The following is a 25,726-nucleotide window of genomic DNA, read 5'->3' as shown; positions in this document are numbered from 1 at the left end:
ATCCGGGTTGAAGAAAACTAATTTAGGCCCCTTCCACACTCGCACAATAATGCGTTTTCAAACCACTTTCTCAACTGCTTGCAAGCTGATTTTGCTATTCCGCACAGCTTCAAAGAGCATTGAAAGCAGCTTGAAAGCAGCTTATACCTGGGGAGGGCGGTATAAAAATGCAACAATCAATCAATCAATCAATCAGTCAATCAATCAATCAATCAATCAATAAATGTGCGGAAGGGGCCTTAGTGACTTTCATTTAACCCAGGTTCAGCCAAATATAATGGACCAGAAGCATTTGGGTGGCAAGTTCTGTGGGAATTTCACCTCCTACTGCTTTTTAAAAGGGCCTGAATCCGTTATATTTGGCCATCACCCATTGTGATGATAATTCAGTGGCCGCTGCGGCAACAGGGTTGGTTTTATTTTCTCTCTACCTCCCCTCTTTCCCAGTGTATTTGTAAAGTTTCGTCTCTTCTTTCTGCCCTTCAACTTCCTCTGTGTTGGGGGCAACCTCGCGCGGCGGCCATGTTGGGATTGTGCCCTCCCCGCCCTGTGTCCGAATTCCAAAGGTGCCCGCAGGCTTGAAAAGATGCCCATTTCCAGGTAGTGACTGGAAATCTCCTGGGATCACAACTGGTCTCCAGGCAACAGAAACGAATTCACCTCGAGAAAATGGCCACTTCGGAAGGCGGACTGTATGACAGACACCCCACTGACGTCCCCTCCAAACCCCTCCCTCCTCAGGCTCCGCCCTCCATCTCTCCAGGTATTTCCCAACTGGGAGCTGGCTAAGTGGCAGGGTTGAGGGTAAGATTGCCAACCTCCAGGGGAGGCCTGGAGATCTCCTGCTATTACCCTGTTTCCCTGAATATGAGACATCCCCTGAAAATAAGACGTAGTAGAGGTTTTGCTGAAGTGCGAAATATAAGGCATCCCCCGAAAGTAAGACGTAGCAAAGTTTTTGTTTGGAAGCATGCCCGACGAACAGAACACAGCAAAATAAGACATCCCCTGAAAATAAGACATAGCGCATCTTTGGGAGCAAAAATTAATACAAGACACTGTCTTATTTTCAGGGAAACACGGTATCATTGACCTCCAGACAATAGAGATCAGAGAAAATGGCTGCTTCGGAGAGTGGACTATATAGTATTATGTTCCCTCCCCCTCCCCAAGCTCCACCCCCCCAAATCTCCAGTTATTTCTCCCCCAGAGTTGGCAACGCCACCTGTGGGGTATTGCCCAATAGCAACAAGAAATCCTGGCCCCAGGGTTGGTTCCGTTGCCAGTAGCCCCGCGCAGTTCCAGGACATTACCTGATGTTGCTGCTTTCCAGCTGGCCGAACTAAGTGGCAGGCTAAATGGTGGGGTTTATCGCCCAAAGCTGCTCTCTCCAGCCTGCTGTTTGTTCTATCGTTTCTCTCCTGGGATTTGCGGCTCCTTTCTGTCTGCCACTGCACTCTCACTCCGCTTGTCTGCCTGCTATTCTGCGAGCCATCTGCGAGAGCTCAAGGATGGATTTATCCTCTGGCTTCTGGGTCTGGAACACATCTCCAAATGCTCTGACATTTAGAACGGCTGAAATCATTATTACGTTGGCATCACTGGTGCTCTGGTGCTCGTGGGAGAAATCATGCACCACATATGCAGACCTGGATGACTTGGTCCATTAGGAACCAATTTAATACATAAAGCGCCAGCGTGGTGTCGTGGTTAAGAGCAGGTGCACTCTAATCTGGAGAACCGGGTTTGATTCCCTGCTCTGCCGCTTGAGCTGTGGAGGCTTATCTGGTGAACTAGATTAGCTTGTGCACTCCAACACATGCCAGCTGGGTGACCTTGGGCTAGTCACAGTTCTTTGGAGCTCTCTCAGCCCCACCCCACAGGGTCTTTGTTGTGGGGGGAGGGAGGGAAAGGAGATTGTAAGCCCCTTTGAGTCATCTTATGAGAGAGAAAGGGGGGATATAAATCCAAGGAGCAGCAGTTGCATAGGAGGTTAAGAGCTCGTGAATCTAATCTGGAGGGACCGGGTTTGATTCCCAGCTCTGCCGCCTGAGCTGTGGAGGCTGATCTGGGGAATTCAGATTAGCCTGTGCACTCCCACACACGCCAGCTGGGTGACCTTGGGCTAGTCACAGCTTCTTAGAGCTCTCTCAGCCCCACCTGCCTCACAGGGTGTTTGTTGTGAGGGGGGAAGGGCAAGGAGATTGTAAGCCCCTTTGAGTCTCCTGCAGGAGAGAAAGGGGGGATATAAATCCAAACTCCTCCTCCACCACCACCACCTCCTCCTCCTCCTCCTCCTCCTCCTCCTCCTCTTCTTCTTCTTCTTCTTCTTCTTCTTCTTCTTCTTCTTCTTCTTCTTCTTCTTCTTCTTCAGGAACTATAGCAGCCCCATTAGGCAAAGGGAAGCATATGCATCATGCAGCAAAGTTTGGGTGGCATGAAAAGGCAGCTGGTTAGCAAATCAGTTATCACTGTGAGTCTTTGGGGTGCAGCCATAGCTTGGACTTCCCACCCTAGGGATACCAGCCTCCAGGTAGGGCACGGAGTTCATCTGGAATTACAGTTGATCGTTGGATTTCAGAGGTCAGATCCCCGGAAGACATGGTGGCTTCAAAGGCAGACTCTATCGTATACCATAAAGTCTCGGAGAAACAGATGTCTGAGAGTTGCATCGTATCTCCACTGAGTTCTGTACTCTCCCCAAGTGCTGCCCATAAACCGCCAGGAATTTCCCAAGCTGGTTGACAATCCTATTCAGGAACCAGAATCCTGTCTAGGGTAGTCTGGGAAGGTAACCTTGGTGAAACCAGACAAAGCTGGAGCCGGTTAGCGCTTAGATGCGAGAGTTCCTCTCGCTGAGTTCTGAGTGGCATGTAAATTTAGCAGGCCTCCCATGCCAAGATGATGCTAGCAAAAACTGGCAAAAACATGTAGGAAGAGGCCTTGTTTTTATGTTTATTTTGAGCCTTTCTATCAGTCCAGTTTGGAGTCTCCAGGCAGCTTATGTTGTGCGAACGAAAACTTATGCCACAGAAGAAGAAGAGGAGGAGGAGGAGGAGGAGGAGTAGGAGGAGGAGTTTGGATTTATATCCCCCCTTTCTCTCCTACAGGAGACTCAAAGGGGCTTACAATCTCCTTGCCCTTCCCCCCTCACAACAAACACCCTGTGAGGTAGGTGGGGCTGAGAGAGCTCCGAGAAGCTGTGACTAGCCCAAGGTCACCCAGCTGGCATGTGTGGGAGTGCACAGGCTAATCTGAATTCCCCAGATCAGCCTCCACAGCTCAGGCGGCAGAGCTGGGAATCCAATTCAATTCAATAAGCCTTTATTGGCATACAAAACATACAATATAAATACAGTTAAAATTACTAGATAAAACTTCACACTGGATCATAAGTTCAGTTCGCAAACCTCAGCCAGAAACACTGCCACTGCGAGACAACAGTCAAGGTCATTACAGTTTAAGAGTATATTTACTTTATCAAGCTCGGTCAGGGTTTTCATAGAGTCAATGATTTGTACTAATAAGCTGGATCTTGGTTTCTGGTAAAGTGGGCAGTGGAGGAGAATGGGCGCAATGGAATCCAACTGCCCTGGGCTGCAGGGGCAAAGCCTCTTATCGTTTGGTAGACCCTTGAGTCTTCCTCTATGGAGCGGGGATGGCATAATATTAAATCTAGCCAGCATGTCGGCTCTCCTATAAATAGGGTTGGTAAGCGCTGCAATATAGTAGGCTGGGTTTCCCTTCACAAATGGAATTGCCATGTTCATTGGCGAGCAGGATTTGTTGGCCAAGCTCTGCAGTTGTTGATAATCCATTGCTAGTAGCCGCTCTTTGATGAGGGCAAATGTCTCAGTAAGGGTTAGCATGTTCAGAGAGTCACTATCATAGCCCAATTCCGCAATCTTTGTTATAACTGTTGTGCACCAGTTAGAGTGATGGAGTTCTCTCAAGGTGAGTTGCGAGAGCGGGGAATCAAACCCGGTTCCCCCAGATTAGATACACGAGCTCTTAACCTCCTACGCCACTGCTGCACATGGTTCATTGAAGCTCTGTGGCCTTTCAAGCGGGTAATTTTAAGACTGGTTTTAATGGTGCCTCTTGGCCTCGGGTCGTGCTTGTAAGCCGCCTGGGGCTCGACAGAAAATGCAACCGTTTTAAACAAAACAAAAAAAGGACACTGAAAACTCAGCAAAGACACCTGGAAAATGTATTATCGAAGGCTTTCGTGGCCGGATTGAATTGGTGGTTGTTGGTTTTCCGGGCTGTGTGGCCGTGGTCTGGTGGCTCTTGTTCCTAATGTTTCGCCTGCATCTGTGGCTGGCATCTTCAGAGGTGTATCCCAGAGAGAAGTCTGTTACACGCTGTGTCCAGAGCAGCAGTGGCGTAGGAGGTTAAGAGCTTGTGTATTTAATCTGGAGGAACCGGGTTTGATTCCCAGCTCTGCCGCCTGAGCTGTGGAGGCTTATCTGGGGAATTCAGATTAGCCTGTACACTCCCACACACGCCAGCTGGGTGACCTTGGGCTAGTCACAGCTTCTCGGAGCTCTCTCAGCCCCACCTACCTCACAGGGTGTTTGTTGTGAGGGGGGAAGGGCAAGGAGATTGCAAGCCCCTTTGAGTCTCCTGCAGGAGAGAAAGGGGGGATATAAATCCAAACTCCTCCTCCTCCTCCTCCTCCTCCTCCTCCTCCTCCTGAGTTCTCTGTTACATACTGTGTCCACACACTGTGTAACAGACTTCTCTCTGGGATACACCTCTGACGATGCCAGCCACAGATGCAGGCAAGACGTTAGGAACAAGATCTACCAGACCACGGTCGCACAGCCCGGAAAACCAATCACGACCCCCTGGAAAATTTTAAAACGGCAAGTGGAGCAGAATCAGGGATCACTCTTTTTGTAGCGTAGGCAGCGTTTGAATGCACTCCACAGAACCAAGAAAAACCTTTTCCACCGAAGACTAGCACGAAAGACAGAAATAGTAGGGTTGCCAGCCTCCAGGCAAGACCTGGAGATCTTCAATTACAGCTAATCTCCAGACGTCAGAGAACGGTTTCCCTTGGAGAAAAGAAGGCTGTTCGGAGGGTGGGTTCCATGCCACAGAGCAGTGGTGGAGAACCTTTGGCACTCCAGATGTTATGGACTACAATTCCCATCAGCCCCTGCCAGCATGGAGTGCCAAGGCTTCACCACCACGTCCATAGAGGAGTCTCCACGGTGGCTGTCACAGAACAATAAAATAAAATTAATCGGCTTTTATCTCCCGGATGTTGTGGTGCAGCATTTCACCCAAATCCCACTTCCTATGCCCAGCCTCGCTGTGCAGCTTCCTGTCTGCTTTGTTTCATTTCCTGATTGTGTCAACAAAGCCGAATCCCGTGAAATGAGGAAGAACGTGGTGGTTTCTTACTCACCCTGAGGGCTGTCTCGGCCACCTGAGGCGGCGGCGGCTTGCGTCTGAGGCATCGTGCCAAGAACTCTGTCTGTTGGGTTAGCTTTCGTTGCGTGCGGTGTTTTCCACAGCAAGTGTAGCTGTCTCTCAAAACTGCCTGCACGCCTCGGTGGCTCCCATGGAGAGAACTCTGGGGATTTTCCTCAGCATCCTCTCCTCTCTTCTCAATGGTTTGCAAAGCGCAGCAACCTTATTAAGGCCAGACCTGCCAGCAATGGGCAATATGTATTATTGTCAAAGGCTTTCACGGTTGGAGTCAGCAGCTATTGTGGGCGTAGGAGGTTAAGGGCTCGTGTATCTAATCTGGAGGAACCGGGTTGGATTCCCAGCTTCCGCCTGAGCTGTGGAGGCTGATCTGGGGAATTCAGATTAGCCTGTGCACTCCCACAAACGCCAGCTGGGTGACCTTGGGCTAGTCACAGCTTCTCGGAGCTCTCTCAGCCCCACCCACCTCACAGGGTGTTTGTTGTGAGGGGGAAGGGCAAGGAGATTGTAAGCCCCTTTGAGTCTCCTACAGGAGAGAAAGGGGGGATATAAATCCAAAATCATCTTCTTCTTCTTCTTCTTCATCATCATCATCATCAATGGGCAACATTTAATGTATTGTCAAAGGCTTTCACGGTCAAAATCAGCAGCTGTTGTGGGTTTTCCGTGCTGATAGGCCATGGTCTGGCCGTTTTTGTTCCTCGCATTTTGCTCACATCTACGTCTGGCATCTTCAGAGATGTGTCACGGTGAGAAACACCTTGTACTGTCACGTGCCTCTGAAGATACCAGCCGCAGCTGTGGGGGGAAAATGCCAGGAGCAAAAACAGCCAGATCGTGGCCACACAGCCCAGAAAACCCACAACAGCCAGCCAATATTTAGTTTAGTGTGTTGTGGTTTTTCCAAGTTGTATGGCTGTGTTCCAGTAGCATTTTCTCCTGACGTTTCGCCTGCATCTGTGGCCGGCATCTTCAGAGGATCTGATGGTAGTAAAGTAGTGTGACCAGACGTCCCACTTTTGGCGGGACAGTCCCGCTTTTAAGCAATTTGTCCTGCGTCCCGCAGGGTTTTTTAAATCTCCTGATTTTTGGAAAGCTGCGGCACTGCTTTCTGGGACGCTCCCCTGTGACAGGGCGGGAAACAGGGGGCGCCCCAAAAGGCAGTGTGCTCCTGCGGGCGCGTGGGCGTCCCGCTTTAAAAAAGTGAAAATCTGGTCACCTTATAGTAAAGCAAGTGGAGTATTTATACCTGTAGAATGTCCAGGGTGGGGGGAAGAACCATTTAGTTTGTTGCTAAATATTCAGTTTGTTGCTATGTGTTTATTACCTTGTCAGTAGTGTTGCCAACCTCAAGGTGAGGGTGGAGTTCTCCTGGGCCAACAGCTGATCTCAAGACTATCGTGACCAGTTTCCCCCTGGAAGTGATGGCCACAGGAGAGACTTGACTCAGTGGCAGAGGTGTATCGGGGGGAAATGGCGCCTGGGGACAACTCCTTCTCCGGGTGCCCTCCCACCCCCACTTTCAAAAGCCGGCCTGCACTGAGGCGGGGAGGCAGGGATTGGTGGTGTGTGGCTGGTCTGCACATGGTTTGGTTATGTGACCAAAAGGCATGGGTAACCCCATGTCCCTATAGCAGTGATGGCGAACCTATGGCACGGGTGCCAGAGGTGGCACTCGGAGCCCTCTCTGTGGGCACATGCATACAGAGTTCATCACGTGGGGGGGTGGAAAATCACCCCCATACACACACACATCTAGGCTGGCCTGGGCCACTGAGTACGACATGTGCGCACCGCGGTGAGCAGGGAGGACTTGGCTGGCTCCAGGTGGCTGCTGCCTGAGGGGGGCGGGTGCAGAGGAGGCAGAGGTACTAGAGAGGCACAGAGCAGTGCACGCAGAACTTCCTGGAGGCTAGAGCAGGCTGGCCCCTTCTCAAGCGGGTGGGGTAGAGGAAGAGGGAGCCAACCAGTTTTTTCTAAACTAAAACCTCAGCATTCAGGTTAAATTGCCGTGTTGGCACTTTGCGATAAATAAGTGGGGTTTGGGTTGCAATTTGGGCACTCGGTCTCAAAAAGGTTCTCCATCACTGCCCTATAGGCCTGTGGTAGTGAACCTATAGCACTCCAGATGTTCATGGACTACAAGTCCCATAAGCCCCTGCCAGCACAGCCAATTGGCCATGCTGGCAGGGGCTGATGGGAATTGTAGTCCATGAACATCTGGAGTGCCATAGATTCGCCACCACGGCTATAGGCCGTATGCCTCTTTTCAGTGGCATCACATTCTTTTCTGAGCTCCCTCCCTTCCCTAGACTGTGGCGTCCACAGGATTCCCCCCCACCCCCGAATATTCAGGAATTTCCTAATCTGGAGCTGGCAACCTTTCTCCTCAGGCACCAACATATTTTTAGTTGCCTTTGGACCCTACAACGAGACTAGGAGCAGCAGTGGCGTAGGAGGTTAAGAGCTCATGTATCTAATCCGGAGGAACCGGGTTTGATTCCCAGCTCTGCCGCCTGAGCTGTGGAGGCTTCTCTGGGGAATTCAGATTAGCCTGTGCACTCCCACACATGCCAGCTGGGTGACCTTGGGCTAGTCACAGCTTCTCGGAGCTCTCTCAGCCCCACCTACCTCACAGGGTGTTTGTTGTGAGGGGGGAAGGGCAAGGAGACTGTAAGCCCCTTTGAGTCTCCTGCAGGAGAGAAAGGGGGGATAGAAATCCAAACTCTCTTCTAGGCAAGGTGTCACAGTGGCTACTTTAAAAACTTGTTAAGGGTGGTTGGCATTCATCTCTTCCCTGTTGGCTAGAATCCCCTGGGAAGTTTTCTCCTGTAAGTTCCTGGAATATGCCATACACAAAACAAACAAACCTGGACTGTAACTGCCGATGGCCTAAACCAGGAAACACGTACGTCTGAGTAAGCAGAACGTTCCCCACGCTGCCTTTCTCTTGCATAACATGTCTCTGTAAATACGTACTTTCCCTCAGGGGTTGACACCTAACTCCATATAATAATAAGTAGCGTTCGCAAACCAGGAACTAAGCAGTAAAGGGCTTTAACGTGGGTAATATTTTGTTCATCAAGCAGACGCTAAAAATCTCATTTTTCCAAAGAGCTTCCAAAATGTTCCTAGTTGACTCCACGAGTTGTGCTTTCAAAACGGCATGGCCAATAGCCCTTTCGAAAGTTGGAAACCTCTACGGAGTCTCCGGAAGGATGAACAGACAGGTATAGTGAACACCTGTCTCAAGGGATGGCCTGAAGATAGAGCTCCATAACTGAGCACCTGTGCCCACCTTCAGAGGCCTCGAGGCCCACCGAGTGTGACCCTTTTTCTGTTTTGTGTCCAGAAAAGCTGTCCCCGCCAACTCTGTGGCCTAAAGAGTTGTCTGTGAAGGAACACGCGAACGTTACCTTAAACTGTACCACCTCTGAACACTCGAGTGTCACCGTCTCCTGGTACAAGGATGGGAAACCCATCCCAGATAAGGCAGCGCTTTCCGAGCGGAACCGAACCCTCACCATTCCTGACATCAGTAAAGCGGATGCTGGGACTTATACGTGTGAGGCCAAGAACGGTGCTAACAATGCCACAAGCAACCCCAGTAAAATATTCGTGGAGGGTGAGTAAATCCAGTAGTCTGCTTATGCTGATGTCCCCTTGGTCTGACCGTTGCTGTCCAGCCTTGGCAAAGAGGGGCAGAAATTATTTCTAATGAGGATTCTCCCCAGTTTCTGCAAAAGGGATGAGCCTTCGGGGAGGGCGGTATACAAATATAATAAATAAATAAATAAATAAATAAAAAGGAATTGTGGGGCTCAAAACTCACCTGGAGGCTGCAATCCCCCCTCCCCCTCTTTCCTAGCTCTTGATTTACCGTATATACTCGTGTATAAGCCGACCCGTGTATAAGCCGAGGCACCTAATTTTACTGCCCAAACCTCGGAAAACTTATTGACTCGGGTATAAGCCGAGGGTGGGGAGGCAGAGGGAGCTCCTTATTTGGGCAGTGACATCAGGGGGAGTCACTGCCCAAATAAGGAGCTCCCTCTGACTGCCTGCCGGCTGGGCTTGGTCAAACCCAGCTGTCAGGCAGAGGGAGCTCCTTATTTGAGCAGTGACTCCCCTTGATGTCACTGCCCAAATAAGGAGCTCCCTCTACCTCCTGGGGTTTGACAAAGCCCAGCCAGGGTGCCTTGGGGTTCCCCCTTCACCCTCCAAGGAGGGCAGCAACAAGCGGCTTCCCGGAGGCAGGGAGGTTGTCCCACCCCCGCCCCCAGCCTTCTTGTGATGGCTAGAAAATGGTGACTCGCATATAAGCGGAGGGGGCTTCTCTCAGCCTTTAAACAGGCTGAAAAACTCAGCTGATATGCGAGTATATACGGTACTTCAATTTTATTTTTATTTTTTTAATTATACCCTGCCTTCTCTCTCAGTGAGTCTAACAAAGGGGTGGCCATGTTGGCCGGGACTGCTGGGAATTGTAGTCCGTGAACATCTGGAGCACCATAGGTTTTCCACCCCTGGTCTAACAAGTTGGCAAAAGCTGCAGCTCACAGATATCTTCAGTGACGGACAAACCCCCAACAAGCAATTAAACACTGTTAAAAGCCAGTCCAGGGGAAACAGGCCAAGATTGTTTATGGCCGTGGTGGCGAACCTTTGGCACTCCAGATGTTATAGACTACAATTCCCATCAGCCCCTGCCAGCATGACCAATTGGTGAGTTGCCTTCTAGGTCAATGGGCCATTCTGGCAGGGGCTGATGGGAAATTGTAGTCCATAACATCTGGAGTGCCAAAGGTTCACCACCACTGGTTTATGGCAGGGAACGCTGAAAGGTAGTTTGTGCTGGTGGCTTTGCGGTGTGGAAAAGGCACACTTCTGAGTCCTCAGGGGCGCCCTCTTCTGTGCCAACCTCGCACGTTTGCCAAAAACTATTGAAAACAAGTTCCGGCGCTGTCCTTTCAGCGCTTTGTGTTCCGTCTGAGCCCTCTTCTGGGCCCACTCGCTTTCCTGCAAGGACCGGATACTGTGCCTGTGTGCGGAACAGCCCTGTTTTGGTGGAGGGGCATTCCAACGCTCTCCTCCGCCCCGGAGCCTTGATCCCACCTCCTTTGTTCCTAGATGGTCCCAAGTCTGTCCAATCAAACGCAAATAGAGCCTCGGTGCAAAAACTAGGTTCCCAATCGGCTGCCCCGTGTACTTGAGCTCAGCTTCAGTGGCTTTTCAATAATACAGAGCGGGGAGCAGCTTCAGAATTCACTTCGAGATCTGAGGATCCACAGGTTAGAAAAGGCAGTTCCACAGGTTAGAAAAGGTGTTCCACAGGTTAGAAAAGGCAGCACCCAGTCCAAAAGAAAGCCACCATGGTTAACAAGAGAGGTTGAGGAAATTATCAGAAAAAAGAAAATGTCTTTTAGAAAATGGAAGTCCAGTTTGGCTGATGAAGAATATGAGAGGGAACACAAATGGTGGCAAAAGAGAAGCAAGTTAGCTGTAAGGGAGGCAAAAAAGGATTATGAGGAACGCATGGCTATGAACATCAAGACCAGCAACAAACAGTTCTTCAAGTACATCAAAAGCAGGAAGCCAGCAAGGGAAGCTGTAGGGTCTCAAGTTAGATGATCAAAGGAACAAAGGGTGCTGCTAAAAGATGGCAGGGAGATTGCAGAGAAGCTGAATGAATTCTTTGCATCTGTCTTTCACCCAAGAGGGAGGTGGGAGGAATATTCCTGCACCTGAACTAAGCTTCTTAGGAGTGCGTAATCCGGTGGAACTAGCTTAAGATAAATGGTAGACAAGGGAAGAAGTTCTGGCATGCCATTGATAAAACCAAATGTTACCAAATCTCTGGGCTCCAGATTGCATCTCACCCCAAGAGTTCTTAAAGAGCCCAAGCTATTGAAATTGCCTGATCTCCTCACCCCTTTAATATGCAACTGATCATCCTGAAATCTCCCAGGCTCCATCCCCTGAAGACTTGAAGATGGCTAATGTCACACCAATCTTTAAGAAAGGATCTGGGGGACCTGGGAAATTACAGGCCAGTCAGTTTTGACATCTGTTCCTGGTAAATTAGTGGAATCTATCATTAAAAGATAAAAAAAATTATAAACATGTAGGTAAAAGCAAGTACATCTGCTGGAGAAAGAGTCTCAGCATGGTTTTTGCATGAGGCAAATCCTGTCTTGTACAAACTTACTCAGAGTTCTTCTTTTGAGGGTGTAAACAGGCATGTGGGACAGGGTGAAACCCGGTGGACATTGGTTCACTTGGGATTTCCGTGTGCAGTTTTGACAAAGTTCCTCACCAGAGACTGTTGAGAAAACTCAGCAATGAAGGGAATAAGAGGGGAAGTCCTCCTCATGGATTAAACCCCACTGGTTGAGAAATGCAGGAAACAAAGAGGGTGTGTAAATGGGAAGTTCTCACAATGGAGAGATGTCGGGAGTGGTGTCCCCAAGGATCCGCTTTGGGACTAGGCAGGGTGCTCTTTTAACCTATTCATAAAATGACCTGGAAGTAGGGTGGGTAGCTATGGCCAAGTTTTGCCAGATGATACCAAATTACGAGAGGGTGGGTGAGAACCACAAAGGCTTGTGAAGAGCTCCAAGCTGGACCCTTGATAAATTAGATGAGTGGGCTCAGAAATGGCCAAATGCAGTTCAACTGTAGCAAAATGTAAAGTGATGCAATTATAGGGGCAAAAATCCAAACTCTGGCAGCACATTAACGCCAGGGGTCAGTGCTTACTGGGGTCACAGACCAGGAAAAGGGTTATAGGCTGCCTTTAGTTGATAGTTCCATGGAATGTCAACTCAATCGTAGCATGGTAGCTGTGAAAAAAGGCAAACTCTTATGCTGGGGATCATTCAGGAAAAAAGGAATTGATAAATAAACTGCAAAAGTGATTGTCATGCCCTTATATAAAGCAGTGGTGCGACCGCACTTGGAGTAATTGTGTCCAGTTCTGGGTTCTAGCCGTGATCTCAAAAAAAGGATATTGAGAAGATAGGAAGGGCAACAAGTATGATGATTGAGGGGACTGGAGCACCTTTCCTATGAGGAGAGGCTGTGCCGCTTGGGACCTCCTTAGTTTGGAGATTGAGGCGGCTGAGGGGGATGCCATGATTGAAGTCTAGCAAAATTTATGCAATGGGGTAGAAGGTAATGTTGACAGAGAGACATTTTTTCTCTCCTCTCACAATACCAGAACCAGGGGACATGGCCCTCCATTGAAAATGCTGGGGAAGAATTAGGACTCACAAAAGGGAAACACTTCTTCAATGCTAATGTGCAGGCATTGATGTTTGGAATATGCTGCCACAGGAGGTGGTGGATGGCCACCAATTAACCTGGATATAGCTTGAAAAGGGCTTGGACAGATTTATGGAGGAGAAGTTGATTTATGGCTACCAATCTTGATCCTCTTTGATCTGAGATTGCAAATGCCTTAACAGACCAGGTGATCGGGAGCAAATGAGCCATGAGAAGAAGGCCATTAAGGCGTCATGCTCACATCCTACATGTGAGCTCCCAAAGGCACCTGGTGGGCCACTGCGAGTAGCAGAGAGCTGGACTAGATGGACTTTGGTCTGATCCAGCTGGCTTGTTCTTATGTTCTTATGTTCTTAGGAGTGGAAGGGAATTAATACTTGCAAAGGCTTACAAACCCATGACCTGCTGTAGGGACTCAACCTCTGACACAGTGCTCACTGGTAGGTAGACCATCTGTTCGGCATACCGAAAGTCCCCCATTCAACTCCTGACTATTCCAGCTAAAAATGGGCAGGAGGTGGTGTGGAAGACCTCTTCCTGGGACCCTGGAGAGTTGCTGCCGGTCAGAGTAGACAGTACTGTCCTTGGTCGAGCCGTGATCTTTCTCCGTATTCAGCAGTTTCATATGTGCTCATTCAGGGGAGGGGCAGAACATCACGTCAGCCATTCGGGATAGACCTGGCCAACAGTGTGTCAGCTGATCTCCACCGTCTCCCCTGGTCTACCTTCTACAGGTGGCAGTGCCAGAGACATCAAAAATGTATCTCAGAGACAGAAAAAGGGCAGAGAGGGGCAATCAGGATGATTGAGGGACTGGAGCACCTTCCTTATGAGGAGAGAGAGGCTGCAAGCTTGGGACCTCTCTTTAGTTCTGGAGAGGAGAGACGCCTGAGGGGATAGGATTGAAGCTCTATGAAATTCATGCATGGGTAGAAAATGTTGACAGAGAGAAATTTTTCTCTCTTTCTCACAATACTAGAACCAGGGGGCATTCATTGAAAATGCTGGGGGGAAGAATTAGGACTAATAAAAGGAAACGTTTCTTCACGCAATGTGTGATTGGTGTTTGGAATATGCTGCCACAGGAGGTGGTGATGGCCACTAATCTGGATAGCTTTAAAAGGGGCTTGGACAGATTTATGGAGGAGAAGTCGATCTATGGCTACCAATCTTGATCCTCCTTGATCTGAGGTTGCAAATGCCTTAGCAGACCAAGTGTTCAGGAGCAGCAGCAGCAGCAGCAGGCCATTGCTTTCACATCCTGCACGTGAGCTCCCAAAGGCACCTGGTGGGCCACTGCAAGTAGCAGAGGGCTGGACTAGATGGACTCTGGTCTGATCCAGCAGGCTCTGTCTTATGTTCTTAGAAAGAATTGGCAAGCTGGCACAAAGCAGACTTGCTACTGAAAGGTCCCAGCCGCGCAGGCCTGCCAGAGCTAGAAGAGTGACTGGGAAAGGGAAGAAGAAGAGAAGAATTTGGATGTATACCCCACTTTTCTCTCCGGAAAGGTGTCTCAAAGCGGCATACAAAACTCCCTTCCTCTCCCTACAATAGAGACGTTGTGATGTAGGTGGGGATGAGAGAGTTCTGATACAATTCTGATTAGCCCAAAATCACCCAGCAGGCTTCATGTGGAGGAGTGGGGAAACAAACCCAGTTCACCACATTTGAGTCTACCACACAGATGTAGGAGTGGGGAGACGAATCCAGTTCACAAGATAAGAGTCTGCTGCTCATGTAAAAGAGTGGGGAATCAAACCCAGTAATCTAAATTAGAGTCCACTGCTCTGACTAGGGGTCTGCAACCTGCGGCTCTCCAGATGTTCATGGACTACAATTTCCAGAGGCCCCTGCCAGCATGGCCAATTGGAGGGGAGGGAGTGGGTGAAAGGGGAGGGCCAGGCTGATGGGAATTGTAGTCTGTGAACATCTGGAGAGCCGCAGGTTGCAGACCTCTATACCATGCTCTGAGTATTTCACTCACACTTCCCTGTAAGTGAAATACCCAACCTCTGGCATAGGAGGTTAAGAGCTCATGTATCTAATCTGGAGGAACCGGGTTTGATTCCCAGCTCTGCCACCTGAGCTGTGGAGGTTTATCAGGGGAATTCAGATTAGCCTGTACACTCCCACACACGCCAGCTGGGTGACCTTGGGCTAGTCACAGCTTCTCGGAGCTCTCTCAGCCCCACCTACCTCACAGGGTGTTTGTTGTGAGGGGGGAAGGGCAAGGAGATTGTCAGCCCCTTTGAGTCTCCTACAGGAGAGAAAGGGGGGATATAAATCCAAAGTCCTCCTCCTCCTCCTCTTCTTCTACTCCTCCTCCTCCTCCTCCTCCTCCTCCTCCTCCTTCTTCTTCTTCTTCTTCTGGTGAGTCTACCAAGATTTGCAACCTACCTGTGTCACTTTTGGTCCTGGCTGCTATTTTAGAATGCCCTGTTTCCTGTTGAATTTGGTTTCAGAAAACAAGATTTATAAATTGAAAGAGCAACCATATCGATCTGCAGTAGAATAGCTAGATCCCAATTTAGTAGCACCTTGGAGACCGACAACATTTTCATGCCATGAGTTTTTGAAAGTCAAACCTGCCTTCCTCAGATTTACAGGGAAGGATATGGTTGACTCGAGCGAGGGAGGATTGTGGTCTTGTTTTAGGGTTGGCGTGAGAGTGCATTTAGGGTTGGCGTAAGAGTGCCCCCCAGTTTTAATTCATGATAACGTTGCGTCTTGGAAGCTTGGGAAATGCTGAGTTAAAGATATGAGGGGGCTCTCTGGCTGCAGGGTGTTACCCTGAGTGGTTGGTGTGATGAAATTAGTTTGGGAGACGGCAGTCACAAAGGTTCCTTTCCTTCTTTTCCAGATGGGCCAGGTCCGCCTTTCCCTCCCGGGGCGATAGTCGGAATTGTCATCGGTTGCCTGGCTGGAGTTGCGCTGATTGTCGTCGTGCTGTATTGTACATTAAAGAACACTACCTTGGGGTAAGTAGCCCACGGGGGGGGGGGGGTCACCGTTGGATCGGGGCCCTTGGACTTTGCCATTTCCCGCTCACCGCAGGCCTTCTTCTGCTCTGGATCACTCAAGGCGCTTTCTGGCCTGCCCTTCCTAATCACTACTTTCAGGGCTTCAACGCCATGCACTGCCTGGATGTCTTTTCTATCTCTCCACCCTGGGTTCGAATCCTGTTTCTTGGAAACGCTCAGCATCCTGCGGTTTATCCCTCCTACTCACGCGGTAGCATTCACTGTGTGGAAGAGGAAATGTGTCCCACGCAGAGGCGTACGCAGAGGCGAACACCCATGTCCCTGGGCTTTTGGTCACATGGGGGGGCGCCATGACCAAACCACGTGCAACCTACCCACACACCACCAAGTCCTGGCCCCCCACCTCCCTGTAGGCTGCCCCAGCCACACTCCACTAAGCCCCGCCCCTCTAGCCTCCCTGCAGGCTGGCTTTTGGCCAAAAGCCGGCCTGCACGGAGGCCAGGAGCAGGGCACAGGGGGAGCACCCAGAGAAGGTGTTGTCTCCAGGCGCCATTTCCCCCAATATGCCTCTGGTCCCACACTTGCAAAGATTCGATAGAAGCTGCTGCATTTATTTAAATTCTCTGCTGGAGTGAGGTGTGGCTCGGGGCCGAGCATCTGCTTTGGATACGGAAATCTCAAATCTGATCCGCGGGATCTCCAGTTTAAAAAGGATCAGATAGTAGGTGTTAGGAAACTGCTCGGCCTGAGACCCTGGAGAGCTGCTACCTGCCGGGCAGGTGATACTTACACGCTCGAGGGTCTGATTCCACATAAGGCAGCTTCATGTGTTCAATGGGGCGACATTGTTTCCTATATTGACTTTGAAAAATCTGATCACACACACACCAACCCCTCAGTTACATTATTAAACCGAACTGTATGGAGTAAGGGAGTGTTCAATAAGGGGATAGTTCAAAAATCTATCCAACAAAGTATTTAAAAATCGATATTAAGTATTGTTCATTTACAAAAATAATTGCAACACTATAATTTCAGAGGGTAGCTGTGTTGGTCTGTGGGTTTTTCTGCACAGATCACCTAAAACGTTTCTAAAATGTTTTCAATCCCTTCCCTTACCACGATGTATGTTCGTAATCAACCTCTCGAAACAATTCATGGCTGCCACTACGGGATTTTTCCTTGTTTTGAGCTCAGGGGTCTGCAACCTGCAGCTCTCCAGATGTTCATGGACTACAATTCCCATCAGCTGATAATGAATAATGAAAATCAATTTAAATTCTTGTGCAAGGTTAACTGAAATAAAAATAATAATTTTTAAATACCGGTAACATTTAAGGCAGAATTGTTAATATTAAACCTTTTTAGGCAACAACATTAATACCTCAACAAATTCTACATTTTATCACCAGTATTTTCTAAAACACTTAGATCCAGTCATATCTGTTTTGGGGGGAATATGGGAAGTGGGGGCGGGAATGTTATGAAGTGGATCCTGATTCAAATGCTGAGGAGCGAATTCAGGTTAGAAGAAGGTTTTGAAGAGGGTCTCACACAGCCTCATAAATATTTCATTAAGAAGGAGGATTGAGAGACGTGGGTGTACGTAGGTCTCTGCTTTTCCAAAGGTGGTCTAAGGAGCCCGTGGGCTGTTCACAGAAAACAGGCAGATGAATACCTCCCAAGGCCGTGGTGGCGAACTTTTGGCACTCCAGATGTTATGGACTACAATTCCCAGCAGCCCCTGCCATAACATCTGGAGTGCCAAAAGTTCGCCACCACTGTCACAAGGAGAGGTTCACTGCTACCGCCTCTTCCTGCAGTGCTGAACCTCACGGAAGTCCTTGGATAGGACCGAAGGCACAAACTCACTGGGGGCCCATAAAGCCAATGACCCTGATTTCTGCATGGGACCATGGCCACAATGGGGGAATGGGGGGCAATGGCCCATCAAATATTTGCCATGCCCTTACAACAGGAGCAGCCAAGAGAGAGAGAGGGGGGGAGTTTCAGCTTCTGCACCTCCAAATATATCCCAGGTCCATTACGCATGGAGTACTTTCTGCTGTGCGCCTAGTCCTGCAGTCCTTTTGCAGTGGCGTCTTCTCGTGTTTCCCTGTTTAAACGTAGGAGAAGCTCCTCACATTTCCCTGTTTAAATGTCGGAATGCCCGCCCCCACTCAAAAGACAAGACATTCCCCTTTAAATGTAATGTCGATACTGTTTACATTGATATCGTTGAGGCTGCTTTTCGTTGCTTCTGCATTTTTAGGGATCTCCCCGGGGAGGGGAGATGGATCTCCCTGGGGATCTGGGGATCTCCCCAGGGAGGGGCACTCCACCCCTCTCAGGTATCCGTGGCTGGCTTTTCTGTAAAAATGCAAAAACAATGGAAAGTAGCCTCAACAATATCGATATAAGCAATATCGATACTACCTTTAAAAAAAAACAGGCAACCTTCCTCTTGCCATTTGACTGCAGCAACTCGGAAGGAAGAAAACCCCGCAGCGAGAGGGAAACCTCTTGGTTTCCCCGGATTTCTGGCGACGCAACTCTAATGGCGTCAGCACAAGAATCTCCGCCCTGCAGGGCAGAATGCAAGTGTATAATCGGCCCTGGAATCTCCTGTGGTGTACTTCTATTCCACAGCAAGCATTCAAGGACTCTCTCGGCAGACTGTTTCATGGATGGAAGGAGGGTGGGAGTAGAAGCAGGCGGAGTTGTTTTTTGGAAGACTGGTGAGAAGCACAGGAGTAGGGTTTGCGGGAGAGATCCCTACTTGCTGTAGGGTCACACAGTGTCTGCTGTTTACCTAGGAGGATGGCGCAACTCTCATCCAATGGAAACATAATTCTGCACCCTCGCCATTGGTGCTATCGAAGCCCTGCGGCCGGGAGCCGGGACTCCGTGTGAAGCGTGTGGCTTGTTCTGTCTTACTAACACCTCCCACGAAGGCCCCGTGATTTGGAAGGGCGCACCCTAACATGTGCTCTACACCCAGTAGGACAGGGGCCTCGACCTTTTTGAGCCTGTGCACCTTTGGGATTTTGAGAGGGGGTGCTGAGCGCCACCCCAAGATGGCTGCCGCAAGAGGTTGAGCTAAATCTAAAATGGCTGCCGCAGGGGGCGGAGCCAAATAGAATATCTCCCTCCTTGTGCCTCTTAGGAAGGACAAGATACTGAAAAGGGAATGGAACCATACGCTAACCGAGGAATACCCAGGTGCTTACAAGTCTCCTTCAGGGGGGAAACCCTTTTATTTGAATGAATGCCAATAACAAGCCTTACAGTGGCTCCAGTAACTTTTTGAAAAGCCTGGTGGGTGCCACAGCGCCCGTGGGTGCCATTGGGGGGGCCCTGTGGTAGAAGGTCATCTCATCCCCAACCTAAATGCATCAGGGGAAGTCTAATTCAGCTTTAACCAGAGGTGGGATCCAGCAGGTTCTCACAGGTTCCCGAGAGTAGGTTACTAATTATTTGTGTGTGCCAAGAGGGAGTTACTAATTGGTGATTTTGCCACGTGATTTTTGCATTAGTTACGCCCCTCCTCTCAGCAGTAGCGCGCAGAACTTGAAGCAGTCTAGCAGGAGGTGCACCAGCGTGCGTGGCAGCCTGCGCCTGCGTGCATTCGTTTCCCTCCCAAGGACCGGCGCAGTGGCTGCGTCCTTGCCACAGCCCCGCCCAGGAATGCCCCACCCCTGGAATGCCCGCCCACGCCCCCATCATGCCCCGCCCAGCCCCATTGGTGCTATGCCACAGTTTGAATCCCACCACCATGGGAACCTGTTACTAAAAATTTTGGATCCCACCACTGGCTTTAACCATTGGACTGTACCACTGCTTCATCTGCCATTTCCAAGAGCCTCGACTGGGAATCGCTCTACCAATGGAGCTGCTGGGATTGGAGAAGCTGTTGTTTTCTGTGGGGTGTGTGGGGGACCTGGCCCTCCCCTTTCACCCACTCCCTCCCCTCCAAAAAGGCTTTCATCCACTTAAATTTCTGAATCGGCCTGCCAGTAGGGAAAGGAGGAGCTCACAACAAAGATTCATGAATATCCGGGGCTGGACTCTCCAGCAAGTGGACCTTTTGAAATGACAGTGGAAAGCTAGAGGTGGGGCTAAAAAAACCCCATCTCACACTGGCCTTGGAAAGTCAGTGGGGCTAAAACAGAGGATGCTGGGAGAGCCTCTCTCCCTAAGCTCACCCCTACCCCACTCATTAGGTTGGGCAGCCCTTCCACAGTGTATTGCAGTGGTGGCGAACCTTTGGCACTCCAGATGTTATGGACTACAATTCCCATCAGCCCCTGGCCATTGGCCATGCTGGCAGGGGCTGATGGGAATTGTAGTCCACGACATCTGAAGTGCCAAAGGTTCGCCACCACTGGTGTATTGTATTGATGTCAAAAGGGGGTGGTCGGATCCTGGCTCTGAGTAGGACCCTGGGCCCTTAAGTGTGGCATAAAGAGAGAATTTTCCCAGTTGTGGCTTCTTTCATCGCTGTATTATAGAGTTGGGAGAAGCAGCATACTTCTGGTGAGTGTTTTCCCCCATTTGTGCCCCTCTGAAAGGTCTTTCCCAGATCAGACAGCCCCTAAAAGTCAAAGATCCTAGTAAAGGAGGTTTTCTTGTTCCACACTGCGGTGGTTTGATCATCCTGTTCCCGCCCCTCCCTTTGCCTGCTAACCTCATGGGGATTTTCCCTTTTGATTGGGAGCGATTCCCCAACGAGGGAAGGTTGGTTTTCTCCGTGCTTCCTGCTTGTCTCTGTGGGGGCTTGGGTTCGAACTCTGTTGGACATGCACGTTTCTTGACTGTCTTTCTCTGTCCTGTCTGTCATTTCAGACCAGGGCGTCACTGAGACCAAACCCACGGTGGTAAGGATGAACTATTTACGATCCCTAAAGAATCCAGTGCCTGGACCTGGGTGGCCCAGGCTTCCCCAGTCTCGTCAGATCTCGGAAGCTAAGCAGGGTTTACCCTGGTTAGCAGTTGGATGGGAGACACCCAAGAAAGTCGGGGTTGCTACATCAAGGCGTTCGAGGGCAGACAGACTGATTTCTGTTCGTCTGTGACATGATAGCACCCGGGCTCCAGAACTCTTGCTCCTGACTCTGGATGGGGAGTAGGGTCTAGTGGTTAGAGGAGCTAAGACTTGAGGTTTGGGGGATTCTGGAGTCCCTTTCCAGCCCAGAGAAGTAAGTAGGACCTAGTTAGGGTTGCGTACTCTTTTACCAGCCCCAGCTCCTGTGCCTTTAATAGCAGTGTGATCCACAGAACAGTAGCGGATGATAACTAGTTCCTTGCATGTGTAAAAAGGGTTACTTGCTAATTTCTGTAGATCAAGCTGCCCTTAAAGGCAGAAATAAGTACCTAAAAGGTTGGGAAATTGCTTAAGGGGCCACTAAATATAAAACTACTAAATATGAAAAACACAACTGTATTTCTTACAAATTAACATACTGTGCGCACTCTGTGTTTTTGGGGAGGCCATTCTGTGCCTGGTGCGCACTCTGTGTTTTCGGGGAGGCCCCTGGCGGCCTGCCCCCAACACACACACTTACCTTAGTTCAGCCTGAATGTGCAGGCTGGAAAAAGCAGCCTGTTCAATTGAGGCTGAAAACGGCCTGGAAGGAACTACACTTCCCAGGAGACCTTGGGGCTCGCAAGGTCTCCTGGGAAGTGTAGTTCCCACCAGGCCGTTTTCAGCCTCAGGTGAACAGGCCGCTTTTCCAGCCTCCACTTTCAGGCTGAACTAAGATAAGGGTGCCATGGGGAGGATTTTCTGCACGCCCCCTAGGCGCCCCCCTGGTGCAATGTGCATCCCCCCTGTCCCCTGGTAGCTCCGCCTCTGCAAATTAATATCGTCTATATTTATAAAAGGCCCATAGTAGCCTACCTCATGGGACACTTTTTGACCCTTAAAAACAAGACACTTTTAGGCCAACTGGTCAAAAGTAATACTATAATACAGTGTTTAGATACCAGACGACAAATTGCAATTGTAAAGCTCTTTTATGACTGAGACCAGTTGTTGAAGAGTTGTTTAAATTGGCAGCCGGGTCTCCCACTCAGTCATGCCCTCTTAGAGAACATAATACAATGTGTCAATCATGCCCAATTCTGCTGGGACAAAATGTTGTAATGCCTCCGTCACAGGAAATCCTTCCAGTCTGATGCAAATGAATTAGGTCCTATAAGTTTTTGCACAGCTTTTAGGTATCAAAAAAGTGTCCCATTGGACCCTTCTGTGTACTGTAACTGTGATAATGTATGTATACGGTAAGCTATTATGGGCCTTTTGCAAGTGCAGATTATTTTAATTTGTAATAAATGCACATGTGTTTTAGATATAGAACATTTTTATATTTAGTGACCCCTTGAACAATTTCTTGAGCTTTTAGGTACCTAATTCTAGTTTTGTACAGTTAAGTTTGTTCCCCTCTTTTATTTGTGCCTTAAAGGTAGAAGACCAGGTGGGTCCAGGTGTTTTTCTTCTAACCAGGTGGTACATCTAGAAGTCCTGCTAGATCAGTGGTTCTCAACCTGGGGGTCGGGACCCCTTTGGGGGTCGAACAACCCTTTCACAGGGGTCGCCTAAGACTCTCTGCATCAGTGTTCTCCATCTGTAAAATGGATAAATGTTAGGGTTGGGGGTCACCACAACATGAGGAATTGTATCAAAGGGTCGCGGCATTAGGAAGGTTGAGAACCACTGCCTAAGACTCTCTGCATCAGTGTTCTCCATCTGTAAAATGGATAAATGTCAGGGCTGGGGGTCACCACAACATGAGGAACTGTATTAAAGGGTCATGGCATTAGGAAGGTTGAGAACCACTGTGCTAGATTCTGACTAGTGCTAGAAGTCTGGAACTGCGATCCTAGAGGAGAGTAAGAGGTGTTGCCCCTTTTTGACAACCAAAGTACACTGGGGTCAGCTCTCTGACTCCAGGGTACATTGACTGCCACCGTCACAAGCACAAATATCTGGGTCAATGGTTATCTGTAACCCTTTTTTCTGGAATTTAAACCATTGGTTCTCATGGTGGGAGGGGGGTCTCCCTCGGGGGTTTGCCTGGAGACGCACAAACATCAGCTGCACCCTTGCCCAACCCAATTTTGGAAGTCTCCTCAACTCCAACCGGGGTTACCTCCTTATTTTGTTTATCGTTCCTCCTCTGACTTCTGCTTCTGGTCTTTTGCAGGGCGAAGAGGACATACAGTATACCACACTAGCCTTCAGCGGCGGCAGTCCTACTCAGCCAGGCCCGAAGCCCGCTGTTCCACTGGACAGCGGCACAATTTACTCAGTAATCAAAAACAAATGATCGGGGGATAGATTCCCCCCCACCTGCAATCTCCTTATGCCCAAACATACACTCCCTTCTATGCCTTCCCCCTGCTTCCCCTACGTGGACTCAGAGAGAGAGAGCACATTGCTTCTGGGGGAGGAGAAAAATCATGTACACACGGACACACACACACACAAATACACCGTTTTGATTCTCCTTTCAGCCTTTGCCCAGCCCCCATCGCTGAGAATAAAAAAGGAAGTTTCCGTCCACGCCCAGCTGCCCGTTGTAATGGAACGGCTGGCAATGCGGCCCAGCGATGAAAAGCAGGCTTTATTTTTCCACCTGCCAGGAGTTGGGTGCATGCCAACGAAGGTTGCTTCAGGTGTGGGGGCATCTTGCCACCATCTGTGCCACCCCTGCTGCTTTTAGGGCAGTTCCAGGCACGGCCGCAATCTCCCTCTGCCCGCTATCTCTTGGGTTTGTGTTGCCTGGCAGCTGCGGATTCTCCTCCCTCGGGCCTTCTTCTGTTTGCCAAAAACACCACTTCTGAATTCCCGACACCGGCCACGGTTGCTAAGAAAGCACTCGTCGCCGGAGGAGTCCGAAAAAGCGGCAAGGTTTCCGGGGCCGACAGGGCAGCCACAGATCGACACCAACCTTCCTGCCTGTCTTCTGACGTCAGCAGGAGTGAAAAAGGAGCCGGTTGTCAGACACAGACTGTTGCTCCGTCATCCCCAGCTGTACCGTTCTCTTGCTGTCCAACCAACAGTTCTGCTGAGCGAAATCTGATGCCGTTCCAGGGGTGGATGCAGACTCTGAGGGCGTGAGGCTCCCTTTCCAATTTGCACTGAACTGGGCTGTGGTGATCGTCTTTCTGCTAGACGAGGCCCTGATTTGTCTGGGGTGCTTTGATTGCGTCTTCCTGCATGGCAGAGGGTGGGACTCGATGGCCTTTGTGGTCTCTTCCAACTCTATGATTCTACGATTTTATGCTCCATCTTATTATCTCCCACCCAGTCCGGATCACAGCTGACCGGCAGAAGCCCCGCAGTACGGCTGCCGAGCAGATTAAAAGCACAAGCTTGCGAGATCAAGCACAACAAGATGAGAAAATAGTGAGGGTCAGAGGTTTTTCCCCTCCCCGGCTTTCCTAGAGAAGTGGTGCTCTAAGGAACAGAGCAGAAAGGCGTTGCTTCACTTCTGGGTTAAGGAGGAGGTGCCTTGAAGGTAGACATTTGGGTTTTTTAAAATGTGGGTTGGCTACTTGGGGAGGTGGGGGGATAGAGATTCCCAGGGGCTAAAGCACAATGGGTTGGCTTTAGGATACCACTAGTGGTGTTGTGGGCAAGCAAGCAGCAGAGTCTAATCTGGAGAACTGGGTTCAACTCCGAATCCTCCGCATGAAGCCTGCCGGGTGACCTTGGGCCAGTCACGGCTCTCCCAGAAATCTCTCCACCCGTGCAGAGGCAGGCAACAGCAAACAACTTCAGAATGTCCCTTGACTTGAAGACCCGACAAGATTCGATGGCACGTTCCACCTCCACCTCCATAGCTCTGGCAGAGGAAGGTATCTTAGATATCATCTTGCATCATTGGTGGTCGTAGAGCAGATGGACGGGGCCTTGGATTCAGTCCTGAAACACCCACATGAATGCACCCACCTCTGCCACAGTGTTTTCTTTGGCCAAGGGACCGCCGTTCCCTTGGCCAACCTCACAGTTCCCTTGGCCAACTTAGCCAACCTCACAGGGCCGTGCTCAAGTTAAAGATGCTCAAAAAAGCTACACCGTCTTCAAGGCCGGGCGTGGGGCAGGGGAGTTTAGATTGACCGCCAGTGGGAAATCAGGATGTGTGGGAGTCCCCGTTCTCCTTTCATTCCCCCCACCCTAAAAGGAACGCTTGAATGAGCAGCACGGGGCAGGCTGCTCGACTACCCTGTTTCCCCGAATATAAGACATCCCCTGAAAACAAGATGTCGTAGAGGTTTTGCTGAAGCGCGAAATAGAAGGCATCCCCCGAAAGTCAGACGTAGCACAGTTTTTGTTTGGAAGCATGCCCGACAAACAGAACGTTATAGGTGGTCAAAGACATGCCCCAGCATAAAGACATAGCGCATCTTTGGGAGCAAAAATTAATATAAGACACTGTCTCATTTTCGGGGAAACACGGTAAATTAAGGGAAGTGCAGTGAGGGACGTCAACAGCCAAGTCCTGGTTTTTGTTGGGGGGGGGGGGGTTTGCTTCGAAAATCAGCCGCTGTTCTGCAACCAGCCAGCCACTTTCAACCTAGCAGGGCAAACACGCCAGGCTGAATTTGCTAAATGCCTCCGGTGTTAGTCTGAGCCAAAACCAGGCTACTTAACGGCACTAGGAGGGGGAGAGCAAAACATCTTTGCACCTTAGTAAAGCGCTCTCAATAACGGTAGGCGTTTTCGTCAGTCTCGTCCCTGCCTCTTCCCAGTAGCTAATGTCTCAATTCAGGAAACTGAAATGCCTTCGGGCATGAGAGCATCTTGTACGTTCCGGGCCCTATTAATGGCTGGGTGTGGCTGGAAAAGACAGCCTGTATTCACAGTAGGCTTTGGGACTGCAGGACAATCGTCAATGAAGCAGTGTTCCCAGCAGGCGTGCCTCGCGTGGCTCCAGTGCTTAGATTAACTCATCCGCTGCCCCATCTGAAGCACACTGCCAGCCATCTGAAGGGAAGGAGCTTGTCAAAGGACCTCC

The 25,726-nt window shown here is 49.9% G+C and overlaps 1 protein-coding gene across 4 annotated transcripts in view; it reads left to right on the top strand.

Annotated features, from left to right (window-relative positions):
* LOC125435120 (carcinoembryonic antigen-related cell adhesion molecule 5-like) overlaps window positions 1–25,054 on the top strand; it is a 110,720-nt gene extending 85,666 nt beyond the window's left edge. For 2 of the 4 annotated variants that reach the window (XM_048501174.1, XM_048501173.1), the window contains exons 7-9: window positions 8,792–9,064; window positions 15,584–15,701; window positions 18,521–19,173. In XM_048501174.1, coding sequence (XP_048357131.1) covers window positions 8,792–9,064; window positions 15,584–15,701; window positions 18,521–18,617 — 488 coding nt within the window. In that variant the 3' untranslated portion in view covers window positions 18,618–19,173. Of the gene's footprint in view, window positions 1–8,791; window positions 9,065–15,583; window positions 15,702–18,520; window positions 19,174–20,549; window positions 20,582–22,909 lie in introns of those variants that run through there. The other 2 variants (XM_048501176.1, XM_048501175.1) reach the window with 2 other exon arrangements.
* The last annotated feature ends 672 nt before the right edge of the window (window positions 25,055–25,726 follow it).

The sequence above is a fragment of the Sphaerodactylus townsendi genome, linkage group LG06 (genome assembly GCF_021028975.2).
Source record: "Sphaerodactylus townsendi isolate TG3544 linkage group LG06, MPM_Stown_v2.3, whole genome shotgun sequence".
NCBI classification, from domain to species: Eukaryota; Metazoa; Chordata; class Lepidosauria; order Squamata; family Sphaerodactylidae; genus Sphaerodactylus; species Sphaerodactylus townsendi.
Note: the sequence above shows the minus strand (reverse complement) of the source record. Positions and strands in the feature narration are given on the sequence as shown.